The 24,002-nt window shown below is 42.5% G+C and overlaps 1 protein-coding gene across 1 annotated transcript; it reads left to right on the top strand.

Annotated features, from left to right (window-relative positions):
• Positions 1–10,099: 10,099 nt before the first annotated feature.
• LOC122935506 lies at positions 10,100–23,272 on the top strand. The gene is made up of 8 exons (XM_044291276.1): positions 10,100–10,253; positions 11,654–11,763; positions 17,432–17,498; positions 17,719–17,810; positions 17,883–17,947; positions 18,660–18,811; positions 21,238–21,390; positions 23,091–23,272. Exons 1-8 carry the CDS (start codon positions 10,100–10,102, stop codon positions 23,270–23,272), a joined length of 975 nt encoding a protein of 324 aa, XP_044147211.1.
• Positions 23,273–24,002: the final 730 nt, after the last annotated feature.

Below are 24,002 nucleotides of genomic sequence, written 5' to 3'. Positions count from 1 at the left end.
AAATTCCTATCTCAAAATATTAGCATATCATGAAAAGGTTCTCTAAACGAGCTATTAACCTAATCATCTGAATCAACTAATTAACTCTAAACACCTGCAAAAGATTCCTGAGGCTTTTAAAAACTCCCAGCCTGGTTCATTACTCAAAACCGCAATCATGGGTAAGACTGCCGACCTGACTGCTGTCTAGAAGGCCATCATTGACACCCTCAAGCAAGAGGGTAAGACACAAAGAAATTTCTGAACGAATAGGCTGTTCCCAGAGTGCTGTATCAAGGCACCTCAGTGGGAAGGAAAAAGTGTGGCAGAAAACGCTGCACAACGAGAAGAGGTGACCGGACCCTGAGGAAGATTGTGGAGAAGGACCGATTCCAGACCTTGGGGGACCTGCGGAAGCAGTGGACTGAGTCTGGAGTAGAAACATCCAGAGCCACCGTGTACAGGCGTGTGCAGGAAATGGGCTACAGGTGCCGCATTCCCCAGGTCAAGCCACTTTTGAACCAGAAACAGCGGCAGAAGCACCTGACCTGGGCTCCAGAGAAGCAGCACTGGACTGTTGCTCAGTGGTCCAAAGTACTTTTTTTGGATGAAAGCAAATTATGCATGTCATTTGGAAATCAAGGTGCCAGAGTCTGGAGGAAGACTGGGGAGAGGGAAATGCCAAAATGCCTGAAGTCCAGTCAGTGATGGTCTGGGGTGCCATGTCAGCTGCTGGTGTTGGTCCACTGTGTTTTATCAAGGGCAGGGTCAATGCAGCTAGCTATCAGGAGATTTTGGAGCACTTCATGCTTCCATCTGCTGAAAAGCTTTATGGAGATAAAGATTTCATTTTTCAGCACGACCTGGCACCTGCTCACAGTGCCAAAACCACTGGTAAATGGTATTACTGTGCTCAATTGGCCTGTCAACTCTCCTGACCTGAACCCCATAGAGAATCTGTGGGATATTGGGAAGAGAAAGTTGAGACGCAAGACCCAACACTCTGGATGAGCTTAAGGCCGCTATTGAAGCATCCTGGGCCTCCATAACACCTCAGCAGTGCCACAGGCTGATTGCCTCCATGCCACGCCGCATTGAAGCAGTCATTTCTGCAAAAGGATTCCCGACCAAGTATTGAGTGCATAACTGAACATAATTATTTGAAGGTTGACTTTTTTTGTATTGAAAACACTTTTCTTTTATTGGTCGGGTGAAATATGCAAATTTTTTTTAGATAGGAAATTTGGGTTTTCATGAGCTGTATGCCAAAATCATCAATATTAAAACAATAAAAGGCTTGAACTACTTCAGTTGTGTGTAATGAATCTAAAATATATGAAAGTCTAATGTTTATCAGTACATTACAGAAAATAATGAACTTTATCACAATATGCTAATTTTTTTTAGAAGGACCTGTATGTGCCATAGAAGCAAAAGAGCTGTCACCATTCATCAGGGTAGTAATGGATGCAGGGCCCACCCTCCAATCACAAGTATTTCTATTCATTTAGTCGTTTGTTTCTTCACAGGAGAGTCACTGGGCAGAAACTCCTAATCAAGGTAAGACATCTTTTCAGTAAGGCTGCGTTCGCACTTTAAAATCGCAGCATGTTCTATAGTCTGTGTTTTTCACGCAGCCCTGGCTCCATAGAAGTGAATGGGGCTGCGTGAATAACGCATTGCATCTGCAAGCAAGTGCGGATGCAATGCGTTTTTCACTGATGGTTGCTAAGAGATGTTGTTTGTAAACCTTCAGTTTTTTATCACGCGCGTGAAAAATGCATCAAAACGCATTGCACCCGCGCGGAAAAAACTGAACAACTAAACGCAATCGCAGACAAAACTGACTGAACTTGCTTGCACTTGTCACGCTCGTGTGAACTCAGCCTAATTGTATGCGACTGCAAACTAATGCGACAACAGCATTATAATGGGACTCACAAGGGTAAGGGTGAAAAATAGGTAAATGCCCATTTTAACCCTTTTCATGGCTGCATCTTTTAAACCATCAGATTGCTGAAGTTTTGTGTGCATGCTGGTTATTTTTATTTTATTTTTTTGTATAATAGGCTGAATGTTTACATTACTTTTTATTTCATTCAGGGTTTTATTTTATTCTTTTAAAGTGGTTTTTCGAGACTTTTATACTGAATGCCTAAAATACAATTGGATTAATGGGGTTGTCTGCTTTTTACTATTGATGACCCCCGCTGATCAGAGGAGCCAGCGCTCTGCTGTGTTAACCTGCTCGCCGCAGCAATTGCAGTGGTGAGCAGGTGTAATTACATGGTGTCCCCATTCACTTCTATGACATGGCTCTGTTATTTACTGGAACAGATAGAGCCATCCAATAGAAGTAAAAGGGGAGGCCATACTTGTAAATTACACCTGCTCATCACTACAATGCCTGCCAGCAGGTGAACAGAGCAGAGAAGGCAATGCTCTCATAAACTAAACAGGGGGTGCCAGGAGTCAGATCCCCGCCAATCTGACATTGATAAGCTATCCTAAAGATTTTTTCCAGTACTACGGTATTTCTGATTATTGCAGACTCATACAGTGTGTCTTAGTATGAAAATCCATGGTCTGATCCGTCATGAACAGTTTTTTGCAAAAACGTACCTTAAAAAAAATGACATATAGTTGTGTTCAAAATAATAGCAGTCAGACATCACTAAGGCTACTTTCACACTTGCGCTTGATCGGATCCGTTCTGAACGGATCCGATCATATTAATGCAGACGGAGGCTCCGTTCAGTACGGATCCGTCTGCATTAATAACTTAGAAAAAATTCTAAGTGTGAAAGCAGCCTGAGCGGATCCGTTCAGACTTTCAATGTAAAGTCAATGGGGGACGGATCCGCTTGAAGATTGAGCCATAGGGTGACATCTTCAAGCGGATCCGTTCCCATTGACTTACATTGTAAGTCTGAACGGATCCGCTCGCCTCCGCACGGCCAGGCGGACAGCTGAACGCTGCAAGCAGCGTTCAGCTGTCCGCCTGTCCATGCGGAGGCGAGCGGAGCGGAGGCTGAACGCCGCCAGACTGATGCAGTCTGAGCGGATCCGCTCCATTCAGACTGCATCAGGGCTGGACGGAGGCGTTCGGGTCCGCTCGTGAGCTCCTTCAAACGGAGCTCACGAACGGACCCATGAACGCTAGTGTGAAAGTAGCCTAACCTGATCAATCACTGTTTTTGGTAGAATAAATAATTTACTAGCAGGTGTAGTAGAGTAATATAAATCCAACAGTCATGACATGCATGCTGCTGATTCTGTGTAATTCAATCACTAATTGAAAGGGGCAAGTTCAAAATAATAGCATTGTGAAGTTCAATTAGCGAGGTCATTTATTCTTTGAAAAACAGGTGGCAATTATTGCCCTTATTTAAGGAAGGAAGGCAGCAAATGTTGTACATTATGGTTACAGCGCATTTCTCTCTGAAATTCTGAGGAAAATGGGTCGTTCCAGACATTGTTCAGAAAAACAGCGGACCTTTTGATTAAAAAGTTGATTGGAGAGGGGAAAACATATAAAGAAGTGCAGAAAGTGATAGGCTGCTCAGCTAAAATGATCGCAAATGCTTTAAAATGGCAACCAAAACCTGAAAGACGTGGAAGAAAGCTAAAAACTACCATTCGAATGGATAGAAGAATAGCCAAAATGGCAAGGACTCGGCCAACAATTAGCTCCAGGAAGATCAAAGAAGGTCTTACGTTACCTGTGAGTACTGTTACAATGAGAAGACTCCTATGTGAAGCCAAGCTATCTGCAAGAAGCCCCCGCAAAGTCCCACTGTCGAAAAAAGACATGTGCTGAAGAGGTTACAATTTGTCAAAGAGCACATTGACGGCCTGAAGAGACATTTTGTGGACTGATGAAAGTAAGATTGTTCTTTTTGGGTCTAGTGGCCGGAGACAGTTTGTCAGATGACTCCCAAACACTGAATACAAGCCACAGTACACTGTGAAGACAGTGAAGCATGGTGGACCAGCATCATGATATAGGGATGTTTCTCATACTATGTGTTGGGCCTATTTATCGCATACCAGGGATGATGGATCAGTTTGAATACATCCGAATACTTGAAGAGGTCATGCTGCCTAATGCTGAAGAGGAAATGCCCTTGAAATGGGTGTTCCAACAAGACAACGACCCCAAACACACCAGTAAACGTGCAACATCTTGGTTCCAGACCAACAAGATTGACGTTATGGAGCGGCCAGCCCAATCCCCAGATCTTAATCCAATAGAAAACTTGTGGGTGACATCAAAAATGAAGTTTCTGCAGGGAAAAAACAGGAAATAGAGAAGAACTGTGGAATGTAATCCAATCATCCTGGGCTGGAATACCTGATCACAGGGGCCAGAAGTTGGTTGACTCCATGCAACACAGATGTCCAGCAGTTCTCAGAAAAAGTGGTTATACAACTAAATATTAGTGAAGTGATTCAAAGGAAAGCAAAATCTTCAAACATTTTTCAGTTTATATATTGAATGTTTGCGTTTGTAAAGAAGAATACAAACACTGCTATTTTTTGAACAGTCTAATATTCACTTTTCTTCCTTTTTTAGAGGAACACAAATTTGATATTTTTTTCTTCACGTTTTGATTTGAAATTAGAATGTGTAGTGTTTCCAATGCATTTGTGTGTATGGAAATAGAAGCTATTAGAAGGATTTTCAGCTTTATTCACTTTTTTTTTTTAATACACTGCTATTATTTTGAACACAACTGTATATGGTTTTATGCCTCATGAAAGAATGGAAATTACCGTCAGTCTGGCCTCTTCTCCTGCAGCAGCAGAGAAGGGTTCACCAGTGGGTTTGACTATTGAAGGAAATTGCATCACTTGTCAGGGAGCCTAACAAGTATTCAGCTCCCTTGTAGTACCTCCACGTGGCAAGTAAAGTATTAGGCCTATTTCACACGAGTGATACGGATCGAATCAGGAACTGTTTTGCACACATGTTTTAATCCGTTTTGTCTGTGATTGCATTCAGTGTTTGCTTTTTTCCATGCGGATGCGCTCACTTTCTGATGCATTTTTCACATACGTGAAGAAAAACTGAAAAATGACACTCAAAATCTCCTAGCCACCATCACTGAAAAACGTATTGCATCCAGACGCCTTTTTTTTTTTTTTTTTACGCAAGCCCCATTCACTTCTATAGAGGCATAGAACATGCTGAAATTTTTCCTGAATGCAAAAATGATCAGTGATAAGCAATCCTCCTAGATACATACCTGTTGACATGAAACGGTCAGGATTCAGACAGGTCCTCCAGAAAAAGAGACTTCTTTGCCACTGTCTAACCTATCACGGGGACCTTATGCTGTTACACAGTTAATATTTACATTAATGTAGATGGGAGTTTACATAGTTTATTCTATGGATATTTCTATGGTTAGTTATATGCTGCCATCTAGTGGGCTTTTTTTTTTTTTTTGTTATGCACTTGTTTTTTCCATGTTCCCTCCCTGAGATCTATGACACATTTCCTTTGTGTGATGCTCCACCCTTCTTCTTGAGTACACCACTTCCTGTATCATGGATGCAGCTAACAAGCCACATGTAACAGGGACACATATATTTTTAATGGTACGCTAAAGAAAGTATCATCTTTTGACCAAATAATACTGAGATCCATTCATTCTGCTGTATCCTGTTGTCTGATATACAGAATAAAGCAACTTTGTGGATGAACACGGTATTGGTGAGTTCAGCTATCTGATAAAGATTGTCCGCAGTGATTATATCTGCTTATACAGGCCATGCATAGAGGTCTTACATGGGATAGATCGCAATCGCAACAATCGGAGTCAGAATAGTCAAAAGATGTATAGAATTCCTACAGCCTGCTGTGTATATGTGTGTGCCTAATCTGCAATCAAGCTCAGTGCCATACGCCATCTTGTGAAAGCACATGGTCGCACAAGCTTACTGCACTCCACGTGAATGTTGAAAACTGTTTCTCTACCAGAGGCGTAACTACCATATTGGCAGACCATGCGACTGCTATGGGGCCCAGTTGGGATCATCTCTTCTTCTACTGGAGGTGAGAACTTGGTCAGGAATCTACCCTCTAAAGGAACAACTTTTAGCAAACGAGGTAGTGGGAAAAAATAAATTAAAAGGGGTTTAGTCGGAAACCCTTTCTGTCCTATGTGCGGGGGTCTGGTTACTTCTCTATGTACGCCACTGTTCTCTACATTGAACTATGTTACCTCACCTGTCTAAGATGCTGTTCGTCTTCTTAAAGACAGTACCATTTTTCGCAAAACCGTAAAAAATGTCTAGACAAGGCTCTGAACACTCTTTTATGGCAGATTCGCAAATAAAGATTCCGCAAATTGAAGGGGAGGAAGCAGCTTCCCTAGCAAGGATGAAAGTCCTTGAACAAGCAATGGGACAAAGTACTAATTCAGACTGCCTTATCCCAGCAGAACTGGAAGATCCAGTTGAACGCACCAGTGAATACGTACTAAAGCATAACATTTGCAAAGATACAGAGTCATCTCCTGTACCTCCTACTAACAACACCGTTCTGACCCTCAACACAAAGACCTCTCCGCTCTATATGCCTAAGCCTTTGCAAGTCTACAACGCAAGTACATTTACGCAGCAAACCACATCAACTTATGCCAACAACAAGTTGACTTCTAGTGATAAACCGCACCTCAAGCCACAGCCAGCACAAGCCTTAGAGACTACACCACAGTTAAACGCTCATGCAACATCATTTTACCCTGGTAAACCTCACCCTACATCACTAGAGAACTTTCACACCCAAGGGGTTCCACAAGTTACTTTGGCCCCAAAGAGTGAGAGATCAGACTTGAATGACTTTGCCAGATATATGGTATGCCATGACCTCATTAACACCATTCTCTCAAGGTTTGACGACTGTCCAGAGAGCTACAGGGCCTGGAGATCAACCTTCAAGGCTGCTATTTCTTATCTCAACCTTACTGCTAAGAAGGAACTTGATTTGCTCATAAGGTGGCTGGGGCCAGAATCTGCAGATTGTGTTAAGACTGAGAACAGTACATGTTGACCACCCAGATGCAGGTCATGTTGCTGCATGGGTAAGACTTGAGCAAGCCTATGGTAGCTCTGAAGTAATAGAAAGTGCTCTATTCAAGAGACTGCAAAACTTCCCAAAAATAGGGAACAAAGACTATTGCAAGCTCCAAGATCTAAGTGACCTCCTCATGGAGCTAGAGTTGGCAAAGACAGACCCAAGTCTACCTGGACTAAGCTTCCTGGACACCGCTCATGGTGTCAACCCAGTGGTGTCTACACTGCCATACAGCCTGCAAGAGAAATGGGCACAACAGGGCTCAAGGTACAAAAGAGACTATAACGTATTCTTTCCTCCATTCTCATACTTTTGCAGGTTCATTAGTCATCAAGCCTGGACGAGAAATGATCCCAGCTTCAGCTTCAGTGAACCCAACTTGCCTGCTTCATCATAATCATCATCATCATCATCAAGGTATGATAACACAGCAGCTAAATGTAGAGACTTTAATGGAGCAATATCTGTTAAAAGGACAGACCTCACCCTTCACAATCTCACCTACTGATCAGGGCGTTGTGGATGACAGAGATAAAGACCCTAATTGTCAGTGTCCTACTCTTAAGAAATGTTGTGGGCTTAGGGCAAAGACTTTACAAGAGCGCAGGGAGATTCTCCAGAAACTTGGAATATGTTACAAGTGCGGTGCTTCTTATAGCCATTTTGCTAAAGACTGTAAAGAATGCAGTAGCAACAGACATGTTATAGCTATGCATCCTACTCCACTTCCAGACAACCCACAGCACCTACCTACCTCCACCCCTGTCTCAAATCATGGCGGGGAGCAACAGTCATGTTCCAGCCAAAGATAATGTTTCTTCTTCATGCAAAGAAGTCTGTGGAGAAGGCATGGATCACAAATGCTGTGCCAAGATATGCCTAGTCAAGATATACCCAAAGGGTCATCCTGAGAAAGCTGCTAGGATGTATGCCATAATAGATGAACAGAGCAACATATCCCTGGTTAAGCCTAAATTCTTTGAGATCTTTGGCATAGAGGGTGACGCCACACTATATACTCTCAGAACCTGTTCTGGTCGTGTAGAGACCTTCGGCAGAAGGGTTGATAAGTTCATAGTCTCTCATATCAAAGGTGTAGAGGGCATACCCTTACTAACATTAGTTGAGTGTGACCAGATACCAGACAAAATGGAAGAGATTCCCACTCCAGAAGCTGCATATCACCATCCTCACTTAAGGCACCTTGTTGATGAGATTCCGGCAATGGACATGAGTGCTGAAATCTTGGTCCTGCTTGGAAGGGACACTCTCAGAGTACATAGAGTATGCAACCAGTGCGATGGACCCGATGATGCCCCTTTATGCACAAAGACTTGACCTAAGCTGGGTGATAGTGGGCGATGTATGCATGGCCAGGATGCATACGTCATCTGAGATCCACTCCTTCAAGACTTGTGTTGGGAAACGGACATGCATCCCACTTCAAACAGTGCCCTCACCATTATGTAGTAAAGGAGAAGCCTCTTGACATCATTCAAGTACCTGATGTTACTCCTGTTCTTTGTGATGACAACCTAGGTACCACAGTGTTTTGTACAAGTGATGACAACAAAATAGCCTTGTCAGTTCATCAAAATAATGGACAAAATTCTTCCAGAATAAGTCTGGGTTGCACCATTACCTCTTCGTGCTGCAAGGGCCAAACTCCCAACCAATCGTGAACAGGCTCTATACTGATTCAACTCACTTCAACAAGCACTAAAGAACAGGCCTGAAATGAAGGACCATTTCATCGCTTTTATGAAAAGAATCTTTGACAATGATCACGCCAAACCAGCGCCACACCTTCATAAACACGATGCATGCCAGTATCTGCCTTTCTTCAGAGTGTGTCATCCACATTAGCCAAAACAAATCAGGGTAGTATTTAACTCCAGTGCCAAGCATCAAAGCGTATCCCTAAACGATGTTCTTCTCACCGGCCCAAATCTAACCAACAACCTTGTAGGTGTACTTATGAGGTTTATAAGAGAACCAGTTGCCATAACTGCTAATATTGAGCAAATGTTTAATTGCTTCATTGTAAGCCAAGACCATTGGAACTTCATAAGGTTTCTGTCGCACCGTAGCAACAACATGGACAATGAGGTTATTGAATACAGCATGAAGGTACATGTTTTTGGAAATAGTCCCTCACCCGCTATTGCAATATACGGTTTACGAAGGACTGCCCTTGATGGAGAAAAGGAGTATGCCACGCATGCTCGACACTTCATTGAGAAAGCCTTTTATGTTCATCGACCTGCTCTAAAGGACACAAGGTATGCTTTCTGAGGCTAACATCAGACTACACAAGATTGCCTCAAATAGTGTTGCTGTTATGAAAGCCTTTCAACCTGGCGATCATGCCACAGGGTTTGAAGACTTAAATCTGGGAATGGACATGCCACCTGTACAGAGAAGTCTGGGCCTACGGTGGGACTTATCAAAAGACACCTTCGTCTTTCAAGTCAGCTCTGCAGACAAGCCATTTAACAAGCATGGTGTTCTGTCAGTGGTGAACAGCCTATACGATCCAGTGGGATTTGTGGCTCCTATCACCATACAAGGTAAAGCCTTACTTGGACAGCTCTCAGAGTTTATTAAAGATTGGGATGCTCCACTGCCATCAGAAAAGCTTTCAAAGTAGGAGTCCTGCAAACAATCTCTACATGCCTTTGATGGAATCCGTATACCACGCTGCTACACTTCAGCTTCCCTTGCTACAAGTCAGAGAAGAGAGCTTCACATCTACTGAGGCCATAACGGCTGTTGCTTACCTCAATGTGAGAGACTCCTCTAATCAAACCTACAAGATTCTAATCACCTTCCTGGCAGAAGCATCTGCCATAATCAATTCAAGACCACTTATTCCAGTGTCTACAGATCCAGAGACCCCAACTATCCTTACCCCTGCTTACCCAGAAGCTTGGGTCCATTCCAGTTTCACCTTGAAACCTGAAAGCAGGAAATCTGTGCTATGACCAGTGGAAGCGAGTACAACACCTCGCCAACTGCTTCTGGAATCGTTGGAAGATGGAGTATCTTTTTACTTTGCAAGGATGCAGGAAATGGCAACGCCTGAACCCTAACATACAAGTTGGATATCTCGTTCTGCTCAAGGACCAGCAAGCTGAAAGAATCGAGTGGCCTATGGGACTTGTTGTAAAGAGCGCTCCTAGTGATGACGGTAAGGTACGCAAGGTGGAGTTGAAAGTTGCAAGACAAGGGACTGTAAAGACTTTTATCAGACCTATCACGGAACTTATTCTGCTCTTGCACTTTGGAGAATAACTTGCTTGCGTATGCTGCTGGATCCTACCTGTGACTTCAAGAAGGAAGTGTCTTGAACTTTAATTGATACAACTTGAAGCCTTGCATTATAGTTGTTGCATTATATGCATGCTCTCTTTTATGTCTTTCAGGTCTTCAGACATCAAAGCAAATTGCACTGTTTATTTACATTAACTACCGTTCTGGTGTAATAGTGACATTTACAATGCCAGACGGGGAGTATGCTGTTACACAGTTAATATTTTCATTAATGTAGATGGGAGTTTATATAGTTTATTCTTTTGAACCATTTCCTATGGATATTTCTATGGTTAGTTATATGCACTTCCTGTAGCATGGATGTAGCTAACAGGCCACATGTAACAGGGACACATATATTTTTTATGGTACGCTAAAGAAAGTATAATCTTTTGACCGCATAATATGGAGATCCATTCATTCTGCTGTATCCTGTTGTCTGATGTACAGAATAAAGCAACTTTGTGAATGAACACGGTATTGGTGAATTCAGCTATCTGATAAAGATTGTCCGCAGTGATTATCTGCTTATACAGGTCAGGCATAGAGATCTTACAAGGGATGGATCGCTATCACAACAATCAGAGTCAGAAAAGACCTCACCCCCCTATAAACAGAATTAGAATCCGAGAATATTAAAAAATTGGTTTTCCAGTACAAAATAATATACATAGCGGCACGTTGGCTCAGTGGTTAGCACTGGTGCCTTGCAGCGCTGGTGTCCTGGGTTCAAATCCAACAAAGACTTCTGTGTGGAGTTTTTATGTTCTCCTCATGTTTGCGTAAGGCCTAATGCACACGACTGTTGTTTGGGTCCGCATCCGAGCCACCGTTTTGGCGGCTCGGATGCGGACCCATTCACTTCGTCCGCATCCGTGGCTCCATTCCGCGGCCCCCCCCAAAAATATAACCTGTCCTATTCTTTCCACGCTTTGCGGACAAGGGTAGGCATTTATATTGCCGGCGCCCGCTCCGTTCCGCAAATTGCGGAAGGCAACACGGGCGGTTTCCGTCTTATTGCAGATCCACGGTTTGCACGGTCGTGTGCGTGAGGCCTAACTGAAAAATAAGTTCAAAGATAAATAAATCGTCCCAGCCGTTTCCCTCCAAGAAATATCAAATATATTGTCAGGCAGTAAAGCCTCTCCGAACACTAGATTTTCAACAATGATTATCCAATCTGTGCAGCAGGTGTTAAAATATTTCTTAGCATTTTTTTATTATTTTTTTGCATATTTGTGATTTTCTGGGATTCACAATTTTTTCTTTCCTTTCTAGAGTTTAATCCATCTGTAGTGTTGGCCTTTGTACCTGCAAGAAGCTGCCACTTACAGTTTAGTGGAGATCATGGTACATTCTCCCCACCAATATTCAATGGAAATTTTGAGGTAAATCTGTGGTGCAATTGGACGGTTCTAGCTGCTCCTGGAAAGCACATTGTCATCTACATTACTGGCTTCAAAACAAATAAAACCTGCACTGAGAACCATGATAAAATAATATTTGAAGGTGTATCATCATCTGTAGAGAACACCATCGTCTATGCCTGCTTGAATAAGCGTACCCATGTGTTTGCCACCGAAGCTTCAGCACTCAGTGTTGTGCTACTTTGGCGCACTTTTTCAAATACTGGTTCTAAAAGATATTTTTATGGAAGATACTATGTTTTTGATGATCCTGTACTTAGACCAAATACTGACTCTGGGAGCTGTTCATTAACCAGTAAACAAAATATATCAACCAGCAATGTTATCGAAGTCCCAACAGATAATCTACTGACTATGACCACTCATGTTTCGAGGACTTTGGCACAGAGCCTTCGGACAACTTATAATCCATTGTTGCCAGCAGTGACGCAGTCCTTGGAGCTTGGGGTATATAAAGGTCACACAGATTTGCCAACAGCAGATGACCTAGAACCAAGTCAAATTGGAAAACTGGAAACCATGTCACAGTTTATTTGGTCGCAGAAAACTGCTCACTCTGAATTTCTTTCTGAGACACCAAGTTTAACAGCAGCCCATTACACTGATCTGCTGGAGGCATTGCATTTAGGCATAACCAGTAAACTACCGGAGACACAACAGCTCAATAAAAACCAATCTGCTGTAGATATGAACCAAAATATGATTATACCCACTACCACATCCATATATGTCCATACAATCAATGCCCCGGAGCAAATGAACCAACATGGTACAGCTCAAATCTCTCCGCATTTTAGCATAGACAGTGCCACTAGATCAGATGAAACTCTACCATTGAGCATGGCTCACACAGTTACTTCCCAAGAATCCTCATATTCATTCATTCAGTCGACTGTTCCGGGGAGCCAACATCTCAGTAGAATTGATAGACCTGGACACCAACATCTGGTTGCTTCCCATGCTACTGATCCTCCAGAAGATTCACTTATAGACATACTCGGTGCAGATTTCCCTGAGCCTTCACTTTTAAGTGATATTTTTGATACTAGTGAAATACATACCACTAAGTTCATTGAGCTACCACCCTTAGATCAAACTATTAAACAGGTCAGCATAGCTCTGGCTTTAGAATTCTCTAAGACCCTCAAGATACCCCTAAACAATGGGATACTAGGCAAAACTGACAATGCTGATTCTGATGATCTAGAACCATATACATCACAGGTTGCTCCAGCTAGTGCCGCACCTCCTATGTTGCCTTCTTTGATCAGAACTTTAAACCTTGGCTTTCACATGGAGCACTCAACTCCACAAAGTGCTACAGTAACTGTTGATCAAAAGCTAATGTTTAATAGTGTGGCTTCTCACCCAGCCCCTGAAATTCCAAATGAATTGATATACTCTAAGAGTGCGCTTCAAATTACTGACCAAATAGAGACTGTGAAAAAGTATATCAGTCCATCAACAAGTGACGTTACAAGAACTCTTGTAGAACCTACGAAACAGTTGAACTGGTGGACAGTAAAAGAGCATCTAGAAGTCACAGATTCTATATTTAGAATATCCTCACATCCTAGAAGTACGCCTATGTCCTATTTGTCCACTTCCAGAGATGTATTCAGTAATACTTTTTTGAATACATCTGAAGGTATAGAACCACATGATACCTTGACCCAGCCTTATCCTCAACCTACAGATGACTCGGTATCAAACATGGAAATAAACACTGTAGATCTGGTCAATTTGGGAAATGAGAGGAGCCCATACCAAACAAATTCAGATCCCGGTCTTCAGCAAAATCTGGCAGGTCAACCAAGGGGTAGCTATTTAGGTAAGTACAATGGCATTTTTTTAAACAGTGGCAATTTTTATTTTTTTATTTTTATTTTTTAAAGGGGTTGAACACGACTTTTTTTTTTTTTTTTTTTCATCTTAAAATCTCCCCACACACACCCTGGGGAACTTTGAAGGGAACTATACTTATCTGCTACCTACTGCTTGGTTTTGGCTTTTTGGGTTCCCATCTGTCACTGCCCTTTTGGTCCCGCATGTAAAATGACTGCATGGACACGGTCATATGTGCCACTGAAGCCAATAACTGGCCTTAGCAGTGATGTGTCCTTAAGAGGTAGATAACCCAGTAAAGAAAACTATCCTTTTCTCCATTAGATGTAGAAGATGTCACTTATTTCTTTGGAAATCTATCTGATTTAGAATTTGTCCACAAACCAGGAGGTCAGTAAGTACTCATAGCTCATACCTATTATGTGCTATTCTATGTGCTATATTTGTAATAAAGTACTTATGTGTTTTTGTTCCACCCAAAAACTAAGGGGGAGATTTATCAAACTGGTGTAAAGTAGAACTGGCTTAGTTGCCCATGGCAACCAATCAGATTTCACCTTTCATTTGTGACAGCTCCTTTGGAAAATTAAAGGTGGAATCTGGTTGCTATGGGCAACTAAGCCAGTTCTACTTTACAGCAGTTTGATAAATCTCCCCCTAAGTGTTAGTACCGTTTTTTTAATTTTATTACAACTATCAGTTCCTTTATTATATAACTCACTAGCAGAAGGACCCGGCTTCGCACGCATTTAATGTTTGTGTGTATCGTTAAAAGATATCTACAGTATCCACTATAACAGTGACATCTACGGTACCCCACCCTTTTAATAGTTATCTCCACAGCTCCCTGCCACCTTAACCGTAACATCCACAGCGCCCTCCCCTTTAACAGTGACCTCCACAGCGGCCGCCCCTTTATTAGTGGGCTCCACAGTACCCAATCTCCTTAACAGTGATTTCAACAATAACCCGCCCCCTTAACGGTGGCCTCTACAGAGCTCTGTTCCCTTAAAATGTAACCTCCACAGCATCCTGCCCCCTTAACAGTGACCTCCACAGCGGCCGCCCCTTTATTAGTGACCTCCACAGTACCCAATCTCCTTAACAGTGATTTCCAAAACACCCCTGTCCCCTTAACCGTGACCTCCTACAGCAATCTGCCCCTTAACACTGACCTCCATAGCGGACTGTCCCATGGTCCCGTTTTAGGCCGGACAGTCCAACTTTCAGCCTTCCTGTCCTCCGTCTGGTGCAGGGCCTGGACGGACACAGGGATGTTCTTTTAAACAGCTCATTCTCCGACAGCAGCACTGTGCTGTCTGTGTGTGAGCTGCAGGGAGAAAGTCACCCTCACTACCACCCCTGCAGCTGACAGAAGTAGATTTTTAACTTCGTTTTTTTCAATCCCTGTCGGCTGTAAAGTGGGAGGGAGGGTGACTTAGCGGGACCTGGGGACGGGGTTTTTAAGTCCATCTTTTGAGGGTGGCCTGAATTGCCACCCTACCTGCCCCCTGAACTTTGACCTCCACAGCACTCCGCTCCCTTTAACAGTGTCATCCAGAACGCCCTGCTCTTTAAAGCTGACCTACAGCAGTGAAGAAAAATGGCTGAGTTGTTATGGAAACCTGGTGTAAAACTGTGTGTATGTGGATACTAAGGACCTGCGAGCTTCTGTTGGCTGATAAGGGACATGTGACTGTGTGTATGGCAGTTGGGATATGAAGAGAAAGACCTGCAGGCTTTTATTGGCTAATGTAGGTCATGTGATATGCCATTTTTGCATGTTTTGAGAATATCTCAGGAACGGTACGTGCTAGAGAGCTGAGACCTGGTCTAAAACCTTCCCGGACACCTGATGTACCCTACCTGTGTTCCAAACTTTATGATTGTAAATGCGGATTCCTTTAGCGGACATACATACACACATATACATACATTCAGCTTTATATATTAGATTTTGTATAATGTTTTGCTTATTTCCTGAAGACAGTTCTTAGTGGAAATACCTCTTCCACCCTTCCCCAATCTTGACACATCAGTAGTGCAACATTTTACAGTCGAGTCAGTAGTCTAGGACTTAAAGGGATGTTTCCATCATGTTAGCACACATGAGTGGTTCACACTGTGCGGTTTCTGATGTACTCTTCCCCGTATGGACCTCATCAAGGTTTTTGTGGATCACCAACGGTTAAGAGGTCACGGTTCAGTGTGAAACACAGGTTCTATGTGATTGAGTAAAGGGTGTTAACCCAATGAAGTAACCAATAAGGCTATTTCCCCTCCCTGAATTTTGGGGAGGAGATTCTTAGTGATACGTATAAATGTTTGTACTTCATTGTGTCACGTTGTTACGACTAAGGATTCTAATCCGAAACGAGTCAACTGTCTGTATACCGGGTGGAATGTATCTGCTGTAAACTATATGTTTGAATAAAGAAGAAGTTTTTAGAGGACCTCTATGAGAATCCGGAGCCGTTCTTTTCCTTTCAATTCTATGTTTCCATCATAAAAGGTTATTTTTTTAACTCCATATTCATAGGAAAAGTGTTTTTTTTATTTGTCTTTTTCATTTTAACAGTATACCATTGAAAATTAAGAACAAAATATTGTCCATCTGTAGCAGTCAGTAGAGCTAAAACTGGTTTTTAGATTGGTAATCCATTGTCAGTTTCCAGCTGCTGTGAGTGGAAGAGGTGATCTGCAAGTTAATCCTCATAAATAGTAAAGGTGGATTTACACGTACCAATGGGCAGAAAATTATCAGGAAGGAAGCGCTCCTTCTCAATAGTTGGCTGCTCGTCCAGGGGGGGTGAAGTGCTGCATACCTCCTACAGTATGAGGAGGGGTCGCTATTGTCCTCATACAGCTACGTTGTTTCTGGGCAGCAGATCGCTGTTTAGACGGCACGATCTGCTGCCCAGAAACAGTGATTTAGGTGCCTGCACGAACGACAGTTTGACCTGATGAACAAGTGTTTTTCTGGTTCATCAGGTGATCAGCGGCACCTTTTACTCGGGCAGAGTCGGGAACGAGTGTTCGCAGAAACGTTCATTCCCAAAAATGCTGGGTTCACATCATCTTTTAGCCACACATACAAAAAGCATATACTTTAACAGGTGCCTGACACTGGTGCCATACAGTATAGGTATAAGTATATACATTATCGTATACGTTTTTTTATTGGACTCTTTTACATGGGCCAATAGAGTGGGGATTGATAGAAAATGAGGGAGAAAGTTTATCTTGTTTGCTGCATTTAGATGCATGTAAAAGAGCCCTAATGGCACAATCTAATAAGGTGACCATACATACGCATTACTGTTGGCTGAACCTGCTGATGTCAGCAAATGAGTGTGCATGAAGGGCTCCCAAATTTCCTGATGTTGGGGGAAAGAAGGAACTGGCAATTGGATTTCAACATGCCCGATCCTATTGTTCTCCAGGAGATAAGCTGTCACTAGACTATACAGCTGTTAGCCAGATAGCATTCATCCAACACCTGGGTCCCCTATACGCATTATTGTTCTGTCAGCTAAACCGAGCATGTCTATGTATAGAAGAATCGGGAAAGATGGCTATCGGGCAGATACGTTTTCAAAATCTACAGCTATTGAAGTTGTATGGGCACGTCTAGCTAGTGTGTATGGCTAGCCTAAGGCTAGGTTCATATATGCACCCAAATTCCTGTATTCTGTTCTGGCCTAAGACCAGAATACCTTAATATCTGGAGCTGGCATATACCTCTAATTCTTACATTTATTTTCATTGTATGCTGTAAATTGAGATGTTTCTCCATGTTTCCACCACACCCTATCATTATCAAGCACAGCCTATGATGCCTCTGTTATTTGGTGAGTGTATGGCACTTTTATCTAGGCACTGTATGGTGGTATTTGTACAGGGTCACCATGTTTTCCCTAGGGACCCCCACTTATCCAGAATGATGGCTAAGTAGGGTCTTTGAAGGAGTTTATCCACTGCCTCATGGTGTAATTTTAAATATAATAAAACGCATTTCTTTTAATGCCCAAAACTTTGTAGATATAACCTTTAGCAAGATTTTATTTTCAGACTCCTTATTTGAGATAACCTCTGAAATTGAACACCAAGATGTTGATTTGAGGGGTTTCGAAAAAGACCTTGTCAAGTCAGTCAGAGAAAAGGTAAGAGAAAAAGATTTCTTGCTCATATAGGTAATATATGAAATATTAGAATTTTCTCCTTTTTTTCTGTAGATTATAGAAAGGATGGTTTATTTTCCAAGTGGAGTGAACTCCCTCATCCTGAAGGAAATCAGATGGTAAGAAACCAAGGGTGTCAAGTACGTGTGCACCCACAGGGCTGCTACCCAGATGTCAGATTAAGTGACCAAATTGTATTGGGTGCAGTTGCCTTCCCTGACCAAACCGTCTAATATACACAGAGTACTCGCGTCTAATCATTGACCATGGAGCAAATGCTTCACCCTAATGATGCTGCAGAATATGATGGATCTGTTTTCTGGCTTTATAGAATTTTGTTGTACCACCACCATATATGTACATGGTGAATAACTTTAACTTTAATTGTAAATGGCATATGTCACCTGTTTGGGGGCCCATAATCCATCACCATGGGGTTTAGGGTTTCAAATCTGCTCATATCAAACCCCTCTGTCCCCCACAAAGAATAGCAAAATGAAAATTGAACTTTCCAGGAGATGTGTCCAGGAATCCTCTCCAGTGGCAATGAGCACACGCACACTGTGCCGATGTTGTTGATGATGGTACACCTCTCTTTACTGTGCATGTGTCCAATGTACATTGTATTCACAGTGAAGCAAGGTGTACCATTTTCTCCTTCATCAGCACCATGCATATGAGCTTGATGCTGCTGGAGAGGAGTCGGTTCAGTTTTAATTTACTATTCTTTGCAGGGACAGATGCTGTTCATTTAGCGGCCACAAACCAGGGATGAGGAGACATTTACACAGTTTTTTTTTATTGTGATGTAGTTTTGTTTTTGTTTTTCAGGAAAACTGTCTACAGAGTAACACTGATGTTTTGGCTACACCTGATTCAAGGAGGAAAAGAAATGAGAAACTTTCTAAAAACTCAGCTAAAAGCTTTAGAAAGTTATCCCCTTGGATCATCCAATGCAAAACTTGTATCCTTCACAGTGGAAGGTATATGGCATGATCCTTTTTGTATGAACCATTTATCATTCTTGTGGTCTACCAGAATATAAGCCCACATTTATTAATGTACTAGCAGAAGGACCCGGCTTTGCATGGGTATATTTCATCCATTTCATTTAATATTTGTGTGTGTTGTTAAGATATCGACATTATCCACTATAACGGTGACCTCCACAGCCCCCCACCCCTTTAACAGTGATCTCCACAGTGGTCTGCCCCCTTAACAGTAACATCCACTGTGCCCTCGCCATTTAACAGTGACCTCCACAGCGTCCATCCCTTTTATTAGTGACCGCCACAGTACTCCGACTCGTTAAGTGATCTCAGTTCCCTTAAAATGTGACCTTCACAACACCCGCCCCCTTAACAGTGACCTCTACACCACCCCGCCCCTTAACACTGACCTCCATAGCGGACCGTCCCCTTAACTGTGACCTCTACTGTTCCCTGTCCCCTTAACAGTGACCTCCACATCATCCCGCCCCTTTAACAGTGACCTCCACAGCAGCCCGCCCCTTTAACAGTGATTTCCACAACACCCTGTCCCTTAACAGTGACCTCTAAAGCAAATCTGCCCCTTAACGCTGACCTCCATAGCGGACCGTCCACTTAACTGTGACCTCCACAGCAGCCTGCCCCTAGGGTGACTAGAGGTCCGGTTTTAGGCCGGACAGTCTGGCTTTCAAACTCCCTGTCCTCGGTCTGGCGCAGGGCCTGTATGGACACAGGGATGTCCTTTTGAACAGCTCACTCTCAGACAGCAGCACTGTGCTGTCTGAGCGTGAGCTGCAGGGAGAAAGTCACCCTCCCTCCCCTGCAGCTGACAGAAGTTGATTTTTACCTTCAATTTTTCAATCCTCGTTGGCTGCAGACACCTGATGTACAAAATTTCATGATTGTAAATGCAACAATGCAGATTCCTTTAGCGGGCATACATACATACACACACACACACACATATACACTCAGCTTTATGTATTGATTTACGCCTAAAATCTGTCTAAAAAGTGGTGCAACTGGGGTTTCTATATAAAAAAAAAAGTGTGTATGTATATATATATATATATATGTATGTGTATGTATATGTATATATATATATATATATATATATATATATATAATTTGCTCCAACAAATGGTAGGCTTAACGGAAAAGGGGCTGGCAATTCTGGTGTAAAATTCTGTCTCAAAGTAAGCCAATGGCTATTTGTTATAGAGTTAACCAAAAGTGCCTATCCCTGCCCCACCTTTATTATCTAGCCTTAGCCCCTGAGATAAATCTGGTGCAGGTCTTGACAGTCAATTTAAGTTTATTTCATCCGCAGTATTAGCTAATCTGAGCCATAGGCTTTATAAATGAACACTGTTAACCAGAGGCATTGCCAATAAGTGTTGACAGTGTCAGACTGCCTAGGGATGAACTGTCATGGCAGTGGGTATGGAACTGCTGTGTCAACCAACAGATTTGACTTTGGGCTACTCCTAAGGGCGTTATCCTAGCAGTCCCCTGGTTTTCACCCTTTAACCCCTATACAGGGATCTGGACTTCGCTGCAGGGAAACCACCAGGCTGCTATCTCCTAAAGAAGTCTCTTTATGCTTGACAGCTGATTCACGGGGGTCAGGCAGAATCCTAGTCGGGGACAGGCCGAGGTCAGGACAGGCAGAGTATGCACTATACTGTCAGCTATCCGAGGTCCAGGAAGGCAATGAAGGGTCAATATGGTGGTCAGGTACAGGTCAGGTGAGACAGCAGAGGTTCAGAGTCCAGTAAACGGGCAGAGAGTTGGTAGTCAGCAGCAGACAGTAGTGAGTCACACACCTTCATAGGAACTTAGTATGCCATATAAACTATTGCTCAGACATCTACCCACAAGGGAAGGTGTCTTCTTGAGTCCCTCAGGCTTGCTGGTCATTGTATAGTGAAGATAAGGATGTGTTTCTGGCCCTTTAAGAGCTGGAGGGTGCATGCGCTTGCCTCACAGGCAATGGAGAAGAGGCCTTCTCCTCTGCCCAGATGCAGCCTATGTTGTGGGAAAGAGCAAGTCCGGATGCCATTTCCACAGTAAAGGGGGAGACAGCAGGAGATGGGTCTAGGGCACCAGGATAGGTGAGCAAGGCAGTGGGCCATTGCTGTAATATGCCCCATATTGACAAGGAGACTGGTAACGCCCAGTTTCCAACTTATCTATACATTCCCAGGAAGAACTGCCAGAGGAACAGTACAGTGCCTAATTGGGAGTAACATGATTTACCAAAGCAGACCTCTCAAGAGCGGTGACAGGTTCTCTTTAAGGCAGCCATGGGCTCCTGTGCAGCTGCACACATAAAGTGTGCATAAAAGGTCAATGCCACTCTCCATATCTTTTTTTTTTTTTTTTTCTCCTCTCATGAGTTCTCTCTTGTCCCCATATAGATGTGAATGAATGTCAGCTTGGCATGCAGAACTGCCATAGTAATGCTCATTGTGTCAATATGGTTGGTTCTTATTCATGTTATTGTATGGATGGATATGAGGACCACTCTCCTGCTGCTCCAGGGATTGTGTGTACCTCTTCCAAGCCTGCAGGTAAGATCCTTAACTTTCACACAAATGTAGTGTCTTTGGTAGATGGTATGAACTAAAAAACCTTTTTAGTGCATACCTAATAAATTTGCAGTTTTAGCGTCTTCTTCCCTATCCGTGATTACATTTTGCGATTTAGATGTTATAATTTCTCTCACTAATTATCCGTGAATATCTTTGGTAGATGGCTTTCAATCTACCAAATACTAAGGGTGCGTTCACATCAGCGTTCAAAATTCAGCAGGATTTTCCTCTGTCCACCGTCTCCGGCATAGCTGGATAATGCCAGGAATCGCAAGATCTCCATGGACTATAATGGGATCTGACAGTGGTATGAATGCATCTTGGCATAAATACCGAGTTTCAGCCGAACAAAGATTTTTGTCCAGCCAACAGCCAGCATTTATGCCACAACAGGCTGTCGGATCTTTCAACACTAGTGTGATCCCAGAGTAAGATTTCTATGGTAGTATGGTAAATGTAATTAAACTAGGTAGAGCATGTTTCTGACTCAGTGGGCAAATATACTTAAAGTCTATGTACACATTCGGAGGCAATTCTTTTTTTTTTATGATTGCATATTACTCATTTTTGGCTAAAAATCATATTTTTAATTGGCCTTTATTAAAAATATTGAGCCATTCTGTTACAAAGTGTTAACAGTTTTATTTAACTGTGTGACTAGAACTTTCACTTTGTATCGGTCATCTAATAATCTTTATCTCTAAACTATTGAGAGGTCATAAATAAGTTTGGCATAAAAGGTTAAAGTTACCAAAGAATCCTGTTATGGAATCCGCTATCACAGACCATAACGGAATTCTATGATTGCATGCACCACGGAAGCCTGTTCTGAAGGAATGCAAGCTTCTTATAGAAGTCCATGCTGGCTGGATGGCTGATAACCCAAACCTTGTATGCCGAACTTATTTATCAGCCAGCCAGCATAGATTTTTATAAGAGGCTTTCCAACTTATCTATACATTCCCAGGAAGAACTGCCAGAGGAACAGTACAGTGCCTAATTGGGAGTAACATGATTTACCAAAGCAGACCTCTCAAGAGCGGTGACAGGTTCATAACAGGCTTCCGTGGTGCATGCCATCATAGAATTCCGTTATAGTCTGTGGTAGCGGAATCCATAACAGGATTCTTTGATAACTCGAACCTTGTATGCCGAACTTGAAAACACAAGTTCTCTCAACACTAGTCCTAAACAATTATTTAAACCACGTTCTTATCAGTAATATAAGAAATGAGCTGTAATGAGTGTTTATAATGTCAGAGAGCAGAGATAAGGGGTCCATCTGCTCCCCAGATGACGGAAAAGACCATAGGCTGCCACTGCAGAATGTCAGCTCTGTACAGAAAAAAGGATGCCATATTTTTAATAAAGACCTATTTAAAAATAGTATTTTTTAACTCAAAATGAGTACAATGCAATAATAAAAAAAAAATAGTTTGCAAATGTGTACATGGTCTTTAAGATGATGATGAAATGTCCTGTGAATTTGTTTAAATGCACGATTTATTATTTGTGGTAATGAAATGTTTTATGTGTTTTTCTTTACCAATAATTTGCCACTTTATCTCGTTCAGAAGTCATGCTGTCTCACTTGCCACATGTGATTCTTCTGCGTATTATGCCTTGTATGCACTTTCCGTTCTCGTTTGCTAACACTTTTGCCATCTTCCTATGTACAGAGATACATTCTCTTTCGGAACACCTGGAGATTCTCATTGGGGCTGTGGTCACTGCCTGCCGTTGCTGTGGTGCTTGTTGTCATCATCCTTTGTATTGTCCATCAAAAGAGACGAGTAAAAGTGAATTTTGGCCTGCAAGACCCGCCAACAAGAGAGCGAGAACCACATGCTTCAGGAGGTGATCATGGTGAAGTTGGTTTGCCACTTTCCATTCCCAGCAGGCATGTATCGCCTCGACATGTCAGGGAGCACCATACTGCCACAGAGACATCAAGTACGCTTGAGCTTACTAAAATAACCATTGAACAGGCTGCATGCTAATGACCATGTTGTATGGCAATCACAGTATCTGAATAAAGAATGGAAATGTTGTGCCATGCCTTATGTTAATTAATTCTGTCTACAGACTTTTAAAGGCTATGTCAACTTTCACGACAAATAATTTTTCTGCTTTTATTGCATCCAAACTCAAACAAAATGTAGTCACTTTGTAAATGTTCGTGATCACAAATATTTTTCTGTTTTTGCCTCTATAGCTCCAGTGTGTCTCCGTGGTTACAGACTACAGACAACCCCTGTGTAGTCTGATCCTGCAGTCATACTCCTTTCCACGAATCACCTACTTCTTGCTAGGTAACTGAATACGTTAGCAAGACTTTAGGGGACTAATAGATAGTTAATAGTTGAGATCTGACAACACAGAGTTTGTTTGTAGTCTGTAACCATGGAGAGGGATTGAGAATTGCATAGGAGTTGTAGACACAAAACAAGAGGATATTTTTCTTAACCCCTTAAGGACTCAGCCCTATTTCACCTTAAGGACTTGGCCATTTTTTGCAAATCTGACCAGTGTCCCTTTAAGTGCTCATAACTTTAAAACGCTTTGACTTACCCAGGCCGTTCTGAGATTGT

Source organism: Bufo gargarizans, chromosome 4 (assembly GCF_014858855.1).
Source record: "Bufo gargarizans isolate SCDJY-AF-19 chromosome 4, ASM1485885v1, whole genome shotgun sequence".
In the NCBI taxonomy this organism is placed as follows: Eukaryota; Metazoa; Chordata; class Amphibia; order Anura; family Bufonidae; genus Bufo; species Bufo gargarizans.
This window is presented reverse-complemented; position numbering and strand designations above follow the sequence as displayed.

What these genes read in the sequence shown, in the direction of transcription:
- LOC122935506 (XM_044291276.1), top strand. Translation starts at nt 10,100, where the DNA reads ATGGAGTATCTTTTTACTTTGCAAGGATGCAGGAAATGGCAACGCCTG. An exon ending in TATTCAATGGAAATTTTGAG is followed by an intron (nt 11,764 to 17,431) that starts GTAAATCTGTGG and finishes CTGTAAATTGAG; the next exon opens with ATGTTTCTCCATGTTTCCAC. An exon ending in ATCCTGAAGGAAATCAGATG is followed by an intron (nt 17,948 to 18,659) that starts GTAAGAAACCAA and finishes TTTGTTTTTCAG; the next exon opens with GAAAACTGTCTACAGAGTAA.